At 39.4% G+C, this 19,341-nt stretch overlaps 1 protein-coding gene across 4 annotated transcripts in view; it reads left to right on the forward strand.

Moving 5' to 3' along the window:
• LOC126484579 (semaphorin-1A) overlaps positions 1-19,341 on the forward strand; it is an 893,741-nt gene that overhangs the window by 835,482 nt on the left and 38,918 nt on the right. For all 4 annotated transcript variants that reach the window (XM_050108140.1, XM_050108141.1, XM_050108142.1 and 1 more), the window contains exons 11-12: positions 6,053-6,255; positions 14,862-15,007. In XM_050108140.1, the coding sequence (XP_049964097.1) occupies positions 6,053-6,255; positions 14,862-15,007 (349 nt within the window). The remainder of the gene's footprint in view (positions 1-6,052; positions 6,256-14,861; positions 15,008-19,341) is intronic.

Here is a 19,341-nt window from a genome sequence, read left to right on the forward strand (position 1 = left end):
TCGCAAGCAGTGCTTTCTAAATCCATGGTGACTAATGAATAGAAGCTTTCCTGTCTTAAGGAAATTTGTTATATTCAAACATAGAATATGTTCAATAATTCTGTAGCAAACATATGCTAACATCATAGGTCTGTAATTTTGTATGTCCATTACATTATTTTGCCCTTCTTTTATACAGGATTCACCTGCGTTTTTTTTTACTTTCACTTGAGGCTTTCAACTGGGCAAGAGATTCTTGATAAAAACAAGATGAGTAAGGGGCCAGTGACAAAGAGTACTCTCTTTGAAATCTAATCTGGGTTTAATCTATATCTGGTGACTTATTCGTTTTCAACTCTTTCAGTTGCTTCTCAGTGCCAGGAATGACTGTTACTGTGTCCCCGTTACAGAGCCTGTGTGAAGTCAGATGACGATATGTCCATATGGACATCTGGCATGAGTAATTTTTTAATGCAAAATTTAAAACTTCAGCTTCCCTTTTGCTGTCTTCTGTTGTGATACCAAACTGGTTGATGAGTGAATACGAAGAATCCTTTGACCTGTTTCACAATTTTACGTAGGACCAGAATTCTAGGGAGCTCATTTGTTAATATACAATGGTGGAAATTGTTGTATGATTCTCACATCGATCATTTTATAGATGCACAAATTTCTTCTAACTTTTGCCTGTCGACTTTTCCATGTCATTTTTTGGAATGAGATACAATCTCTGCTTCCTCAGTATTTTCTTAATTTTGTTATTAAATGATGGTGAGTCTTATCTATTGTTCATACATTTGGTTGGCAGCTAGCTCTCCAAAACATAATTTACAGTCAGTTAATACTTTAACCTTAATTCCTGTGTGCCCATCATATTTTAACTAAATGATGCCCATTCATTGTCAAAGTAGGATACTTACAACTGCTTATGTGCTATTTCCAGTATTAGATTCATCCTATTCTTCTTGATGTACTTAATGATAATCATAATTGCTATGACGACATGGTAAGCGCTAATCCTCATCTCCATTCCTCCCAAGTGCTTAACTTTGTCAGCAAGTGTGCATCATACTACAGTTAAAAGGAATATGCCATAATTCTGGAAAAAAAACACTAAGACTAATGGTATTCAACACTTACTGAAGAAGAAGAAATTGTTCTACTTCACCTTTTCAGTATTATTTTTCTTGTATTATTGAGCTGAAATTGTGCTCAAGAGCAGGATTCCAGCATATAACAGTAGTTCCTTACAGAAACTGTCACCCTTTTCTCCTCTGCAGAGTTTTCTATTTACTAGTATTTGTAAAGCACCTTAAGAGGAGGTGTGTGGATATGGAAGTTTCCCCATCATAACAAGGTTTCACAAGATTTTGGGATTGCATCTGAATAATGTTGACTTCTTGCTTGGTATTTCAGCTGACCGCCTGGACACCATTTTCAGGTCAACTTTATGGCTGGAGATTACTTGCTACATTTATTCAAAAAATTGGTGCAATGTTCCATGCATACAGATCTTGGCTGTAGTATCGCCCACTGTAGAATTTCACACACTATTAAGCAGTGTTGCATCTGAGATGCACCAGCACATGTGCAGCTGTGTCATTATGCATGCTTTCTGTCAAACCATGTGCATGTGGCCTTTGAATTTGGTAATGAAATTGATAAAATTAATTGTCATGGATGAAATTTTACTTTTGTGAATGAATGAAGGAAATGGCTATGTCTCGTGCCTTATCCAGTTGAAGGCTGCCACCTTAGTTAATATGTACTTCTGCCATTTCATTTTAAAATATATTGTTCCAGAAAGAATGTGCTCAATCTAAATTTGAGGACAAGATGTTAAGAGTTATACTTTTCACACTAAATAATATAATTTGAATTGTTATGTAAAAAACAAAAATAATCAAACATTGCAACAAGTAAAGACGAACTTACAATACCTGCATGTGCGCTCTCTCTCTCTCTCTCTCTCTCTCTCTCTCTCTCTCTCTCTCTCTCTCTCTCTCTCTCTCTCTCTCTCCCCCTCTCCCTCCTTCCCTCCCTCCCTCACACACACACACACACACACACACACACACACACACACACGCGCGCATACAGACAGACACACCCAAAATCGAGAAAGTTTTTTGAAGAAATCTGTGACTCAAGATGTACTTTGTGACAGATAACTTTGCAGATGGTAGCTCTATTGTAGAAGGGGGCTGTCCCAAGAGTTTCAAAATAATTTTTTAAAGGAGTGCTTTTATTGTTTTTTGATGCACAAAAGTTTAAAAATCTTCAAAATAAATTCCTTTTGCATCTATGGTGCCACTGTTTCACTCTGTCTGCATAGTCTTCCTGGAAGGTGTCTCTGGGAACCTCTGTCATGTGGCACATCAAAGCTTCTTTTACCCCCTCAGGTGGTGTCCCTTAAAGCTTCTCTGTATACTTTGAAACAGAAAGAAGTCAGGGCTACATGGTGGCTGAGGCAGCATTGCCACACTGTTTCTGCCATCGTATTCTCGTGATGCAAAGTCTGGTTGTTTGTGATGTCTTCCCTGATGCATTCCACCCTGTCCCACAAGAAGATGAGGATTTAAATGTAAAACTGGCCATTAACTATTTGTCCTTAAAACACACATTCAGTGTGACTCATACCTTTTTTGGATGAGGTGATGTTTCCTGTGCCACTCTGTGCTTTATCATTTTGATTTGGGATTGACTCAAAAATCCAGGTCTCTTCGTGTGTCGCCACTCTACCCAAAAAATTAGGGTCACTTTCATGGCATTCCAGCAACCCGTGACAATGCAGCCCATAGATTTCCTTCTGTTTATAGGTCATACTTTTTGGAACCATCTTTGTGTGCACCTTTCTCATGTTTAATTCATCTCTGCTGTTTATGCTTAAGTGTGGAAACCAGTTTACATTTCTTTGCACTTTTCCCCATTTTGGTGCATTTGGGATGTTGACAGACTCCCAAAGCACTTATTGCCATCAATATTTTCTCGGCCCTCCGGAAACATCCTGTGCCACTTCTACCTTCATGACTAGGCTTCCCTGATCAGGCCCATCATCCCAGAGGCTGAATTTTGTTTTTAGTTTAATGCATAATTGGATTGCATATTTCTAATTAATTGACTACTGCACCTTGAATCTTGATGCATCACTAAAATGCATTATGTGCGAAACAGGATCGTCATTATGTCACTGCCAGAGGTGACTGAACCAAGTGGCTTTCATTAGCCAAGACCTAACAGCACTGTCTCCACTGAAAACTGTGTCAATCTCTAGTCCTTCTGGATCACTAGAGAATTTTACTCTCAAAATTTTTGGGACAAACCTGTAAAATTTGGGAGAAGGAAACAATATTTTGAAAATTTTAGTGCTAGTTACACTACTTAACATTTTAACAATTTTAACCAACATACAGACAAACAACCTTCCATATTCTTCCAGAGACCCAGACTCAACTGTATTGGTGACAGCCAAACTTGCTGCAGCTGATTCATTGCAAACAGTGAATGTCTTAGTGACATAAGGTCTTGTATCATGGAAGTTCAAATAAGCAAAATAGATATTTACAGTCATACATGAAATGAAATACTGTTAGGGTCTCTCTGGATAACGAATAAAGGTGAAGTCAAAACAGATAACTTAATCAAGATATCCAGTCCAACACGTTTTGCACTTAGAAATATCTGTTATTGCATTGAGTTAAGGCAAGGGTGCTGTTTTATGTTCCATACTTTCATTACCTGTTGTGATACATAATTATCTTCTAAGGGCAATGCAATTAAAGCAAAAATGAGTTATAAGAAGGTTGCAAAAAAGTAGGTAGCCATATTTGTCAGTGGCCTCTTAGAGGATCATTCCATTTTTATACTTGTTACCCAGAATAATCACTCCTGAATGGTATTTATGCCTTGTAATAAAAATTAGTTTCAGCCATATCGTCATCTATATGATTAGGATATAACATACTTTGCCTCTTTACCTAGGATTCGGAATAGAGTTTTGTATTTTGATGAAAAAGACATTAAGAAGCTTTGGCAGGCATAAAAATTATGTTGAAAATCTCTGAAAATTAATTATATTAAATAGCAAATCAGATAAGTGATTATCTAGATCCCTAGTGACATGACAAGTAACAACACTCTTTGTTAAATAAAAATCTGTTCTTACAATGTGTAGATAGCTGCATACATAGACAATTATCAGTGCACATGTGTAAATTAAGCAAACAGAAGTAAATAAAGCAGCAGCTGTGTAATAAAATTGAGGAAACAACAGATTTATCAAAGTAGTAGCTTTCCAGGTAACGTTATGTTAGTTTGTGGTGTGAATAGTGACAACTAGTTCCCTCTTGTAATGTGTACTGTAACCTGTTCCATGTCCTTGACGGTTTTCCTTTATGATGGTATCTGTGGAATTTGACAGGTGGGTGGGTGGGTGGTTGGGTGGATGGATGGATGGATGGACAGGCTAAGTAAGTGAATTAATGCATCAAGTGTCTTCCTGTGAATATTCAAATTGAGGTACATAAATAGGTGGGTGTTCAGCAGTCAGACAGTTAAGCTGATAGCAGGAGTCACTGTGCTTTATCAACATAAATGCATATTATATGACAACACAAGGCATCCCTCATTTCCGTATGGTGAGCAGGTACAGTTTACTGTTAAGAGATCTTTCGTTCTAACCATTTTCTTTTGCTATTCCTAAAGTCCTTTTGGGTTGTTTCTTTTTTGAAATTCCAATTTATTGTTTGAGCATTTCCTGCTAGCAAGCATTCTAGTCAAATGAATCTCAGAGCTTTGGCCTAAGGGACACTTACTGGTCAGTATGGATCCCTATAGTTAACAAATACACCTGTTATATCTTGACTTAAACTTTTCTGTTTTCCAAATTTCCTCATTATTGCACATTTAAGATCCATAGCATTAATAAATGAAAAACTTAAAAATTGCTTTACACTGCCTACAGCTTTCACGTTTGCCTCAAAACTTGCAGGGCTAAATTGAAAACAACAATGACCAGATTTCTGCTGTGATTTTCTGTAGTGGAGTGTTTGGGAGAAAGAGCTGAAACTGCTTGGGTATTAGTGAAAGTTTTGGTACTAGAGAAGCATAATTTTTGATTAAAAATTATTGATAAGAGCTGTGACAGTTGATACTTTCCAAAATATATTTATCTGTTATTTGTATACTATAAGCAAAATCCATTACTATCAAACTTTTCATTTTTGAACATTATTTACATTGTGTAAAAATTATTATGAGGGATTGAGAAAGGGAGAGCAAGAGAGAGAATTCAAAGAAGTGTTTTTCCACATACAGGGTGGACCTGAACTGGGACAAACTTTCACAGGAGTTGTATGGATCAGAACAAGAAGAATAATCCCTTTAAACATAGCCTCTTAAAATGCTTACCTTAATAGCTATGAGTATTTCTTCAGTAGAAGAGATGTATTTCATAGTAACAAAGATGAACAGGTGGTCACAACTCTAAAGGTGTGCATTTTGGGGCCCATATTTGCTAGACTGTTTTTCTTGTTTTCATGCATACAATCACATCTGGAAGTGTGTCAGTGGATTTCTGATTCACCAAGTACATTGAGGTGGGGATGACAGTTATAATCCCTATCCAACCATCCCGATGTAGGTTTTCTGCGATTTCCCTGAATCGATCTTGGCAAATGCTTGTTCCTTTGAAAAAGAGACATGGCTGATTTCCTTCCCCATCCTATTGTAATCCAGTCTTGTGCTCCATCTCTAATGACCACACTGTGGATGGGACATTACACTCTAACCTTCCTTTCTTTCTTCCTTCCTTCCTTCCTTCTGTATGTATTATGAGACACAACAACTTTATCATAACATTATGCTACAAGAAAGGATACTAGTTATGATGATTACTAGTTTGTTCAGGTCATAAGATTACTGGAAGAAATATGCTACCTGTTGACAATGTGTGCATGAATAACAAAAAAATTTTGATATTAAATAGAACCACCACACTTAAGACCTGGAAGCAAGCAAAACTATATCCATGGAGATATTTTCGTTAAAATATTTGTTTTCATGTGTGTTTTAGAATCTACAACAGAGCTTATTGAGGGCACATATGGTTCTGTGAATGCACAGCTCATATATGGAGTGTTCACAACACCCCCTAACAGCATTAGTGGCTCAGCCGTGTGTGCCTTCTCACTCCAAGACATCACTGATACCTTTGAAGGAAACTTCAAGGAGCAGGCTGAGCTGAACTCCAACTGGCTGCCTGTGCAAAGTGCCAAGGTAAGAATATGATCTGTACAACATGACATACTTCATGGCAGTTGCATGGCTAATCTTCATTTCCATTTAATTTGAATGTGTACTGTCTATAATTCCTATTTCTGAGAACAGTATTTGTTTATCTTTCCATAATTTTTATAAGAGGAAAAAGAAACAATGGGGAAAGAACCTGCTTATTTTTCTGAGTAAAATATAATCTGTGCGTGTAATAAGACTGTTCACTTAAGCCTGTCTCACACAGAGTAAGGTTCCCTGTATGTTTGCTAGATGGCGTGCATGACTGCCAGCTAGCAGTTAGGTGTGACGACTACTTCGCGTGCTGAACCTCTCACATGGTGTGCGATTCGGCACGGAAGCTAGCTGGCTGGGACTCCGTGAATGGCAAGGCATGCAAGCCGCCTGAACTGCAATCTTTCTCAAAAGATTGTAAACAAACTATTTGGTAAAAAATTTAAGTCTTGCACATCTTATAGCTTCATTAGTAGCTTCATGATTGAGTGCCTGTCATTTCATTAATGGTCGTATTTATTGTGATATTTTAGGAGTAAGTAAACTACCACAAGAGTTTCAGAGAGTTTGCAGTGAAATACATAGATTGCTTTTAATTTCCTTTAGATCACATATTGTTGTGTATGAAATGTAGCTATTATACTGAATGTTTCTCTGAACTTTGAAGGATATTGTGATCTATTACAAATCTCAAGAAAATGTATCATATATAAACCACTTCATCCCAAACTCTCACGCCAATGAAAAAGCCAGAATGAAATATTCACAAAATTCCTCCTATCTTATAAATGGTTTCAGATATAGAAACAAGATTTTGGCAAGTGACACTACACTAAGAGGAGAGTATTTCACCATATCATTAATATACAAAACTTCCATATCTACACTTACATTCAAGTGACTGCAGATTTTTTTTCCCCCCTCAATGAAATGGTGTAATATTTAAGCCTCATTGATAGATGGTGAAATGAGAATTACTGTCGATTTGGAACAACATGTGGCGGAATTATAGATTATTTTTATACTGAGAAAGGGAATTTTCATAAACCATTGACATGTCTTTACATAAGTTGCTCTTTTATGATTGTGTAGCAATTTAAACTGTATTAGAATGTTAGTGAGGTGAGTATTTATAAATTCAGCTGTGTTTTAGAGAAAGATGCAGATTTGACCATGGCAACTAGGAAACTTAACATATTACTCAAAACTCGCCACTGATAACACATATCTGACAAAACTTAAATGGAATAAGAAGTCTAGTGAAAATAAATGAATACTTCTATTGAATATTTTTGTGTAATCCTACATCCCAGTGTAGTTTTAATAATGAACGAACGATGTGGTCTGGCAGTGGCCAAAGAATTTCGTTTCTGTATCTCTATAATCATCTGAGAAATATGAAAACATTTAAATTTGCAAAATCCAACCTATCAAGGTGTAAACAGATTACCATTATCTTTTACAGACAAATAGATGTTTGTGGTGAAAAAGTACAATCCCTCATTCTGTATAGGGATAGGAAAAAAAAGAGGGAATGATATGTGCTTTTAATTGTTTTCATATTTCTTAGATTATTACGATACAGAAATAAAATACACTCCTGGAAATGGAAAAAAGAACACATTGACACCGGTGTGTGAGACCCACCATACTTGCTCCGGACACTGCGAGAGTGCTGTACAAGCAATGATCACACGCACGGCACAGCGGACACACCAGGAACCGCGGTGTTGGCCGTCGAATGGCGCTAGCTGCGCAGCATTTGTGCACCGCCGCCGTCAGTGTCAGCCAGTTTGCCATGGCATATGGAGCTCCATCGCAGTCTTTAACACTGGTAGCATGCCGCGACAGCGTGGACGTGAACCGTATGTGCAGTTGACGGACTTTGAGCGAGGGCGTATAGTGGGCATGCGGGAGGCCGGGTGGACGTACCGCCGAATTGCTCAACACATGGGGCGTGAGGTCTCCACAGTACATCGATGTTGTCGCCAGTGGTCGGCGGAAGGTGCACGTGCCCGTCGACCTGGGACCGGACCGCAGCGACGCACGGATGCACGCCAAGACCGTAGAATCCTACGCAGTGCCGTAGGGGACCGCACCGCCACTTCCCAGCAAATTAGGGACACTGTTGCTCCTGGGGTATCGGCGAGGACCATTCGCAACCGTCTCCATGAAGCTGGGCTACGGTCCCGCACACCGTTCGGCCGTCTTCCGCTCACGCCCCAACATCGTGCAGCCCGCCTCCAGTGGTGTCGCGACAGGCGTGAATGGAGGGACGAATGGAGACGTGTCGTCTTCAGCGATGAGAGTCGCTTCTGCCTTGGTGCCAATGATGGTCGTATGCGTGTTTGACGCCGTGCAGGTGAGCGCCACAATCAGGACTGCATACGACCGAGGCACACAGGGCCAACACCCGGCATCATGGTGTGGGGAGCGATCTCCTACACTGGCCGTACACCACTGGTGATCGTCGAGGGGACACTGAACAGTGCACGGTACATCCAAACCGTCATCAAACCCATCGTTCTACCATTCCTAGACCGGCAAGGGAACTTGCTGTTCCAACAGGACAATGCACGTCCGCATGTATCTCGTGCCACCCAACGTGCTCTAGAAGGTGTAAGTCAACTACCCTGGCCAGCGAGATCTCTGGATCTGTCCCCCATTGAGCATGTTTGGGACTGGATGAAGCGTCGTCTCACGCGGTCTGCACGTCCAGCACGAACGCTGGTCCAACTGAGGCGCCAGGTGGAAATGGCATGGCAAGCCGTTCCACAGGACTACATCCAGCATCTCTACGATCGTCTCCATGGGAGAATAGCAGCCTGCATTGCTGCGAAAGGTGGATATACACTGTACTAGTGCTGACATTGTGCATGCTCTGTTGCCTGTGTCTATGTGCCTGTGGTTCTGTCAGTGTGATCATGTGATGTATCTGACCCCAGGAATGTGTTAATAAAGTTTCCCCTTCCTGGGACAATGAATTCACGGTGTTCTTATTTCAATTTCCAGGAGTGTACATTGCCCAGTTTCAATACATACCATTCGTTATTAAAAATACCCGGGGGTATTGGATTTTGCCAAAATATTGACAGAAGTAGCGATTTATTTTCTCCAGACTTATCATGACCTGTATTTTTCTTCAGAGAAACGTTATCAGTGATGAGATTTGAGTAAAATGTAAGACACCTTGTTTCCACATTAACCAGTTTCTTTTGCCAATATATAACTGTGTTTATAAATATTCATCTCACTGACATTCTAAAGCAGTCGATATTGCTACAGAATCATAAAAGAGCAACTTACATAAAGACATGCCAATATTTAATGTAAATGCCCATTCTCAGTATAAAAATAAATTGTAATTTCTTCACATATGTTGTACCATACCCGCAGTAATACTCGTTTCACCAGCTATTGATGTCATTTAAATCTTACATCATTTCAGTGAAAAAATCTTTAGCCACTTAAATGTTGCGATAGATATGACAGTTCTGCATATTAATCATATGGAAAAACACTCTCCTCTTTGCATATTGTCATTTGCCATATCGTTTTGATATCGTTTACGATACATGAGGAATTTTGTGAATATTTCATCCTGGCTTTTTCACCGGCTCGTGAAATAGGGCAAAATGATTTATACAGGGCTATTACAAATGATTGAAGTGATTTCATAAATTCACTGTACCTCCATTCATTGACATATGGTCACAACACACTACAGATACGTAGAAAAACTCATAAAGTTTTGTTCGGCTGAAGCCGCACTTCAGGTTTCTGTCGCCAGAGCGCTCGAGAGCGCAGTGAGACAAAATGGCGACAGGAGCCGGGAAAGCGTATGTCGTGCTTGAAATGCACTCACGTCAGTCAGTCATAACAGTGCAACGACACTTCAGGACGAAGTTCAACAAAGATCCACCAACTGCTAACTCCATTCGGCTATGGTATGCGCAGTTTAAAGCTTCTGGATGCCTCTGTAAGGGGAAATCAACGGGTCGGCCTGCAGTGAGTGAAGAAACGGTTGAACACGTGCGGGCAAGTTTGACGCGTAGCCCGCGGAAGTCGACGAATAAAGCAAGCAGGGAGCTAAACGTACCACAGCCGACGGTTTGGAAAATCTTACGGAAAAGGCTAAAGCAGAAGCCTTACCGTTTACAATTGCTACAAGCCCTGACACCCGATGACAAAGTCAAACGCTTTGAATTTTCGGCGCGGTTGCAACAGCTCATGGAAGAGGATGCGTTCAGTGCGAAACTTGTTTTCAGTGATGAAGCAACATTTTTTCTTAATGGTGAAGTGAACAGACACAATGTGCGAATCTGGGCGTTAGAGAATCCTCACGCATTCGTGCAGCAAATTCGAAATTCACCAAAAGTTAACGTGTTTTGTGCAATCTCACGGTTTAAAGTTTACGGCCCCTTTTTCTTCTGCGAAAAAAACGGTACAGGACACATGTATTTGGACATGCTGGAAAATTGGCTCATGCCACAACTGGAGACCGACAGCACCAACTTCATCTTTCAACAGGATGGTGCTCCACCGCACTTCCATCATGATGTTCGGCATTTCTTAAACAGGAGATTGGAAAACCGATGGATCGCTCGTGGTGGAGATCATGATCAGCAATTCATGTCATGGCTTCCACACTCTCCCGACTTAACCCCATGCGATTTCTTTCTGTGGGGTTATGTGAAAGATGCAGTGTTTAAACCTCCTCTACCAAGAAACGTGCCAGAACTGCGAACTCGCATCAAAGATGCTTTCGAACTCATTGATGGGGACATGCTGCGCCAAGTGTGGGAGGAACTTGATTATCGGCTTGATGCCTGCCTAATCACTAAAGGGGCACATATCGAACATTTGTGAATGCCTAAAAAAACTTTTTGAGTTTTTGTATGTGTGTGCAAAGCATTGTGAAAATATATCAAATAATAAAGTTATTGTAGAGCTGTGAAATTGCTTCAATCATTTGTAATAACCCTGTATATGATCCATTTTCTCGAGATTGGTAATAGATAGCAATATGTTCCAAATTTAAAGAAAAATGTAATATTTAGCTGCATTTCTTACGCAGCAACATATGACCTAACATGTGCCAAACACAAATTCATAGTGACCTCTATTTTTCACTGCAAACTTTCTGAAATTCTTGGAACAGTTTACTTAATCCTAAATATCACAGTACGTATGATCATTAACGAGACGATAGGCAGTTCATCATGAAGCTGATGAGTGAAGCTATAAGATGTGAGAGAATTAAATTTTTTTACTGAATATTTTCTCTACAATTGTTTGAAAAAGATCGCAGGTCGGCTGATGGGCACAAGATGTTCTGTTTGGTCTTGAAAGTGAACTGGCATTGTCTCGGAGGTCCTGCCCTGTAGGTTGTGACATCAGTTGCCAAACAGGGGTCCCACCTGGCCAGTGCAGGTAGCATGCAGGGAACCTGACTAAGCCTCACAAGAAAAATAGCACCAGACCTATCATGGAAACATGCACAGCCCTCTGAAGAGCAGCCGGCTAGCAGACAACAGAGATCTCAAGGGAGCCATTGCATGAGTCAGCAAGTAAAATTGCAGCGAATTTTACTCTGTATGAAACGAGTCAACTGATGACAGAAATATCAGAATAGAAACAACTTCCTTAACCACTATTTTTAGTTGAATGGTGGGTAATTCAAAGGCATGCAATACACCTCTTTTGCAGCTATTCTAACATCCTTGCTTTGGTGTCATATTGTGTGGGTGTTCTGTCCACCCATCTGTTCAAAATGGTTCAAATGGCTCTGAGCACTATGGGACTTAACTTCCGAGGTCATCAGTCCCCTAGAAATTAGAACCTAACTAACCTAAGGACATCACACACATCCATGCCCGAGGCAGGATTCGAACTTGCGACCGCAGCGGTCGCTCGGTTCCAGACTGTAGCGCCTAGAACCACTCGGCTATTCCGGCTGGCCCACCCATCTGTAATGGTATGGAACATTGTCCCTCATGACTGACTGTCCTTGATAGAAGATTTGGGAAAACTATATTTACAAACCACCTTTCAAAGTTTCCAGAATTCTTTTAACCACTGTAATCACCTTTTGTAAATTTAGTCATGAGTTTTAATTGGGCCCCTAGAGGAGATTCCCCACCCCATATTGGCAACATCATCATCCTTCTGCCAAAATTTATCTGGCTTTCCAAGTTTCATCCAGATAGAATATTTCTGTTGCTGCTTCTGAAAATGTTTAATTCCTACAAAGAAATGCAACTACCAATTGAAAATATCTCCGTGCTCTACCAGTAAAAACCTCTTATTATTCACTTTTTTCCTTGTGAATTCTGTGGACAGCAAAATATTCTGGAGATGTAATTGCCAAATCCAGTCAATCTTTTCCTTGAGTATTTGTCAAAGTTTCTGCAGACTGGGAGCAATCTCCTGCACCAAGGTGAAGCGTTCAGTTGTTTGTTTCAAGACACTCTGTTGACATTATCCAACTGTATTTTACCAGTAGGTCTTGGCCCCAGTGAAAGAGAGATTCTTAAAAATGTCAGAAAGTACGACTGCACTCTTTACAGAATGTATAGTTACAAGTAACAAGGAGAGGTTCTCAGACGTAAGATCAACCTTTTGAAAAAACCTTATGGCAATTTATGTTGTAGTCCCTGCAGCTATGCAGCCACATTTAATTGAATAAAACTAATGACTGCCATTTCTATTATGGTGTGAAAGTGTGGAAGAAAAACTGACAGGTGACAGGACTCATACCAATGACCTTCTGCATGACAGCCAAGTATATTAATGCTGCATAGGAGTTTCTAAAAACAAAAAAATTGATATTGCAGCTTTAGGCACCTCCTGGATGACAAGAAATTCCTTTACCCACACAAACAAAATGACCACTTTAAAGTAATCCAGACAAAGGAGAGGGCAGTTTCAAAGTACTGTCAAACTGAAAAATTTGAATAGAAATTTACATATTTTTGCCAGGAGCTTTTGAAAATTTCCCAGTATTATCTTTACAAAATTTGCAAACTCTTCTCACAGCGTTGGAGCTTGCCTCTATATGTGTCATTGTTCATCTTATCAGTTGAGAGAGAAGGTCGAGCAACTCTTTATTTTTGCTTTCTTGCTCACATCATTCAATGACATTATTAATTATTTTTCATACTCTGCTCCTTAATGTACTGCCCATTGTCTTTCTCCAAGGAGTGGAAGGAGTATCTGGCATTTCCCCTGATATGCCAGCAACTGCTTCATCTCTCATCAAGAGATGTATTACTTTACTATGCAACACAGTAATACACAATAGTCACTTTGCAATGGCTACATATTCTGTATTAGATCACTGAGGCTGGTTGCAGCCAGACACAGAACATGACTGGGCTGACATCAGCTGACTTTCAATGATTCAGAACTAGGGAGAAAGGCTTTGTGACTTCTATCTTAATGGTTTAATGTAGTCAGTTTTTGTTCTTTTGCTGTGGATTGTTATGCTAAGCTCTTCTTTCTGTATGTGTCTTTTTATCACACTAGTGTTTTTAAAATTTCACACCAGACTATGTTGTTAACTTGTTGTTATATCACACACACACACACACACACACACACACACACACACATATATATATATATATACATATATATATATATATATATATATATATATATATATATATATATATATATATATATATATATATATATATACATATACATATACATATATATATATATATATATATATATATATATATATATATATATATATATATATATATATATATATATATAAAAACAAAGATGAGGTGACTTACTGAACGAAAGCGCTGGCAGGTCGATAGACACACAAACAAACATACACACAAAATTCAAGCTTTCGCAACAAACTGTTGCCTCATCAGGAAAGAGGGAAGGAGAGGGGAAGACGAAAGGAAGTGGGTTTTAAGGGAGAGGGTAGAGAGTCATTCCGATCCCGGAAGCGGAAAGACTTACCTTGATGTCTGCTTGTGTCTGTATGTGTGGATGGATATGTGCGTGTGTGCGAGTGTATACCTGTCCTTTTTTCCCCCAAGGTAAGTCTTTCCGCTCCCGGGATTGGAATGACTCCTTACCCTCTCCCTTAAAACCCACTTCCTTTCGTCTTCCCCTCTCCTTCCCTCTTTCCTGATGAGGCAACAGTTTGTTGCGAAAGCTGGAATTTTGTGTGTATGTTTGTTTGTGTGTCTATCGACCTGCCAGCGCTTTCGTTCGGTAAGTCACCTCATCTTTGTTTATATATATATATATATATATATATATATATATATATATATATATTTGTTGAGCAAAAGCGCTGGCAGGTCGATAGACACACAAACAAACACAAACATGCACACACGTGGAATGTTTCCTTCCATTATATATATATATATATATATATATATATATATATATATATATATATATATATATATATATATATATATATATATATATATATACACACACACTAGATGTTTAGATCCAGTTTGGTAGTCCTGTGTACTAACATAATAACATTCACAAAACACTATGTTTTGTGCTTCAGCCAAAATGTGCTTAGTCTATTTGGGTGTGTTCTGTAGGTGCCTGACCCACGTCCTGGACAGTGTGTCAACGACTCACGAACTCTTCCTGATCTCACGCTTAATTTTATCAAGACACATTCTCTAATGGATGAGTCAGTGCCTTCATTCTTTGGCCAGCCTGTTGTTATAAGGACTAGCTTCCAGTAAGTACAACTGCTGCTTACCAGTATTAGTTATGTATAGTGTCTGTTATATATCGAGAACATTGTAGAATTATCTTTGCGTTTCTTCCTAGTTTTCTTTTGAAGCTCTAGGCAGTATAGGTTTCATAACTATTCAAAAGTTAATTTTCTGTATATTTCCATCAAGAAAGTAATTTCATTTTGCTTTTAGGAATACACAGGTCTCATTAGAGTACACTAAGTCTGTACAAGCTGTAAAAAATTAAATACCTTAGATTCATATGAAATTAAAATGTTACATGTTGTTTAACACTCCCTCTCTGTCTGCCAGATTTTCTCAAAAGCCAGTTGAATTACAAACACACAACTTATCCAGAAACTGGTAGTTATAAGGATGTGGTGATAAGTGGCACAAATAATGAAGCTGTCTGTTTAAATGAACTTAGTTTTTGAACAAGTCACTAACAGCCACAATTTTTTGTCATCAAGTATAGTTTTATTTTTGTAAAATGTTTTGATGTATCACCTCTTCTCTGGAAAATGACAATATAAAAACATTTTACTTTAATGTTTCACAAACACAACATCAAAATTCCCATCAACCAATTTTTATTCTGCTTCTCGATCAAGCGATACAGCAAGACACTGCATGAAGCAGGGATCAGTGCAATCACATTTAACCACACAGTACATTTAAGCACAGTCTAACAGGTGAGCATACAACTGTCAAGTAGTCTTAGTGGAGCCTAGTGCGTGGCTTACATAAGGCTGTTTTGCACACGGTGCAGTGCTTGCTGCACTGTCTGTGCTGATGCACAGTGACCTATTTAGGTCAACAGTGTAGGCACTTGCTATTTGATTATGCACGCTCATTGTATAGGGTTACAGCACTCCTTCCCCCTCGGAGAAAAATGTTTACTGTGGAGATGTCCGTGCCTTCATCGGAAGGGAGCGACTGCTAGAGCAAGTATTGTGCCATCACAGGAGAATATGGTCTGAAATGACACATGCAGGGAGATGTTTAGTGCTCACAGCACCACAAAAGGCCATAAGGGAGCATCAGTGTAGGAGACAGCAGAGAAAAGAGCTGTTGCAACAGCATGGGCTGCAGAGATAGAGGTGGCTCTGCTCCTCCTGGTGGTGGCGGCAGAACGGAGGCTGCGCAGGAGCTGGAGGAGGCACGGGATACACTGTGAGGTCCAGCAAAGACCTCGGAGGTGGCCACAGGATTGGAGGGCTCTGTGGTGCGCAGTTGGTTAAGTGTGGGTGGAGCTGCTCTTAGTGTCATGACACTAAGCCATCAGAGATGCAAGTGATGCAGAGGTGGCAGTCTTGGCAGTGATGGACAATTGCTCGTATCCACTTAGGTTGCCAGCCAAATCATTGGGCTCAGACAGCAGATCATAGTATGAAAGCTTTCACGACTGGATGACATATCTTCTGGTAAACCTTCCGGGATGTAAGGTCGTGGTCCATGAAACTCTTCAGCTCCGTAACGTTTCGTCCAGAGCTGTGCTGGACATCTTCAGAGGGGGGGTTTCTCCTCTGGTGAGTCTTACCGACTGACAGGTCGGACGTCTGAGAGCGACTTATATATCGTAGAAAGTGGGCGTGACCGGAGTTACACGTGATATGCAGAGATAATCTTTGTCAGAGATAAAACTTAACTATCGATCGTAATCTCGTCATGGATAAAACTGTCTAGCAATTCTGTAGTGCTACTGTCCAAATATCACTAAGTTTCATGGTCTCTTCTTTCCGATTAAAATTATCCCTATATTTATATATTTCAATTGCTTCTCTACAAAGCCGTGGGTAATAGTTCGTCATCATAGATAAAATTTTTGTTTCGAAAAACTTCACTTGATGATTTCCTGGCTGAAAAGCGTGTTCTGCTACAGCCGATTTATCTGTTTTTCCTAATCGGCAAAGACTTCTGTGTTCTTTTAACCGTGTATTTACACTTCTTTTTGTTGTTCCAACATAAACTTTACCACATTTACACGGAATTTTATATACGCCATTGGCTGATAGAGGAGCGCGTTTATCTTTTACAGACCAAAGAACATGACAAATTTTCTTCGTTGGTCTAAAAACAGGTCTAATGTCATGTTTACTTAAAATCTTTCCAATCTGATCCGTTACTTTCTTTATAAAAGGGAGAGAGACTGTATTCTTCCATCGTTTTTCGGACTTGTCCTTAAGCTTTTTGTTGTTTGGGTGCAGAATTCTGCTTACTTCTTTCTTTGAGTAGCCATTTTTCTCAAAAGCGTGCTTCAGATGTTTTAGTTCGTCGTCTAGTTACTCCAGCGTGCAAATCCGTCTGGGTCTGTCAATGAGACTTGTAATCACACCTCTCTTTTTGTTTTGGATGGTGGTTAGAGTTTTTATGTAAGTATCTGTCTGTGTGCGTTATTTTTCTAAAAATCTGTTGTTTTAATCTTCCATCCGTCTGTCTCATAACTAAAACATCCAAAAACGGTATTTTGTTATCATTTTCTCTCTCCATGGTAAACTGGATTCTTGGATTTATATTATTAAGGTAATCAAAAAATTCGCCTAAGGCTTCTCTACCATGTGGCCAGACCACAAATATATCGTCTACATACCGATACCAGCGAAATGGTTTCTTATCTGCTTTTTCCAAGGCTGACTGTTCGAATTTCTCCATGTAGAAATTAGCTACTGCAGGACCCAATGGGTTACCCATTGCTATGCCATTAAGTTGTTCATAAAACTCATTATTCCGCTGGAAATGACTGGAAGTAAGACAATGTCTGAAAAGAGCAGTCAGATCTTCTGGAAAAATATCCGTTATAAAATCCATAACTTCATTAACTGGAATCATAGTAAATAAAGATACTACATCGAAAATTACTAAAATATCTTCAGGAGTCAGAATTAAACCTTCAATTTTCTCTATAAAATGACGTGAGTCCTTTATATATGAGTCAGTTTTTCCAATATATGGTTGTAAACGAGTTGTTAGATATCTTGCTATTTCGTACGTAGGAGAACTGATAGTACTAACAATCGGTCTCAGAGGGAGGTCCTTCTTATGTACCTTGGGTAGGCCATAGAGTCTAGGACACATAGCTTCAGTCTTCAATAAAGCTCTTTTTTCTTCTTTTTGAATAGAAGTGGCCAATTTTATCAGATTATTTGTTTTCCGTAGTACGCTGGCTGTAGGATCTTTCTTAAGTTTTTTGTATTGTCCTGACGTTAAAAGATTCAAAATTTTGCTTTGATAATCTTCTGTATTTAAAACGACAGTAGCATTCCCTTTATCAGCAGGAACAATCACTATGTCTTCATCTGCATTTAAATCTCTCAGAGCCTTTCTTTCGCCATTGGTTAAATTACTTTCCAGAGGTTTACTGCGGCATAATACTCTGGTGGTTTCAATCCGGATTGCATTTGCAGTTTCTTTGGGGAGAGTATGTATACCTACTTCTACATTTGCAATAATATCCTCAACAGGAACTTTCGGAGGTGTTATAGCGTAGTTTCCTCCTTTTGCAAGAACTGAAATTTCGTCTTGAGATAAAACTCTGTCTGACTTGTTAATAACAGTTTCGGACATCACTATATTATTTGTAGATTCTGCATAAGTTTGTAACTTTTCGAACTTCTTCTTATGCCTTCTAGTAGTCGGATATTTGATTATACAGAAGCAGCACTACTTCGAGAGAGGATACATTATACAAGACAAGAGATGGATTCTGTTGACCGTAAGTTACTGCAGTTACATTTATTCCTTGCTAGTAAGATACAGATAGACCTATGGAATAAAATAGATTGCCTTACATTTCGATCTATGGAAACCATGATGGAAACGACTATATAAGGCAATCTCTCCATTGAAAAAATCTCGGCAAGGGCTGTGACTGTAGCCACCATGAATGTGGATGGCAACATAAGAAAATTTTGAGAAGGCATCGACTACTATAGATCAAAAGGAGTTAAGAAACGGACCCACAAAACCAGCGTGAATATGCTCTCAGTGGCACGGGGGCCTGGCTGGATGCCAACTCTTCAGTAGCCCAAAGTAACACACCGTCAAGAACAGAGAGGCGGTGGGAGAGAGGATAATGATTACACGAGGGATCCGCCACTCGGCCTGGTGGTTTATCCAGCCAGCCATAGTGGATGTATTGAACAACCTGATGAAAGACAGGACCAGCTCTCAACAGTTGCTGAAGTCTGAGAACTGGTAACGGGAAAATCATGCACAGTGTTTTAGGCTTCAATGTCTAAATGGAAACACAATAGTTCATCCTGATCAAAGGCTGGATCAGGGGCAATTGGGATTCAAGAAAGAGCATCTGCATTAGCATGTTAGGCAGTGGGTTGGA

Source organism: Schistocerca serialis, chromosome 6, assembly GCF_023864345.2.
Source record: "Schistocerca serialis cubense isolate TAMUIC-IGC-003099 chromosome 6, iqSchSeri2.2, whole genome shotgun sequence".
Classification (NCBI taxonomy): domain Eukaryota; kingdom Metazoa; phylum Arthropoda; class Insecta; order Orthoptera; family Acrididae; genus Schistocerca; species Schistocerca serialis.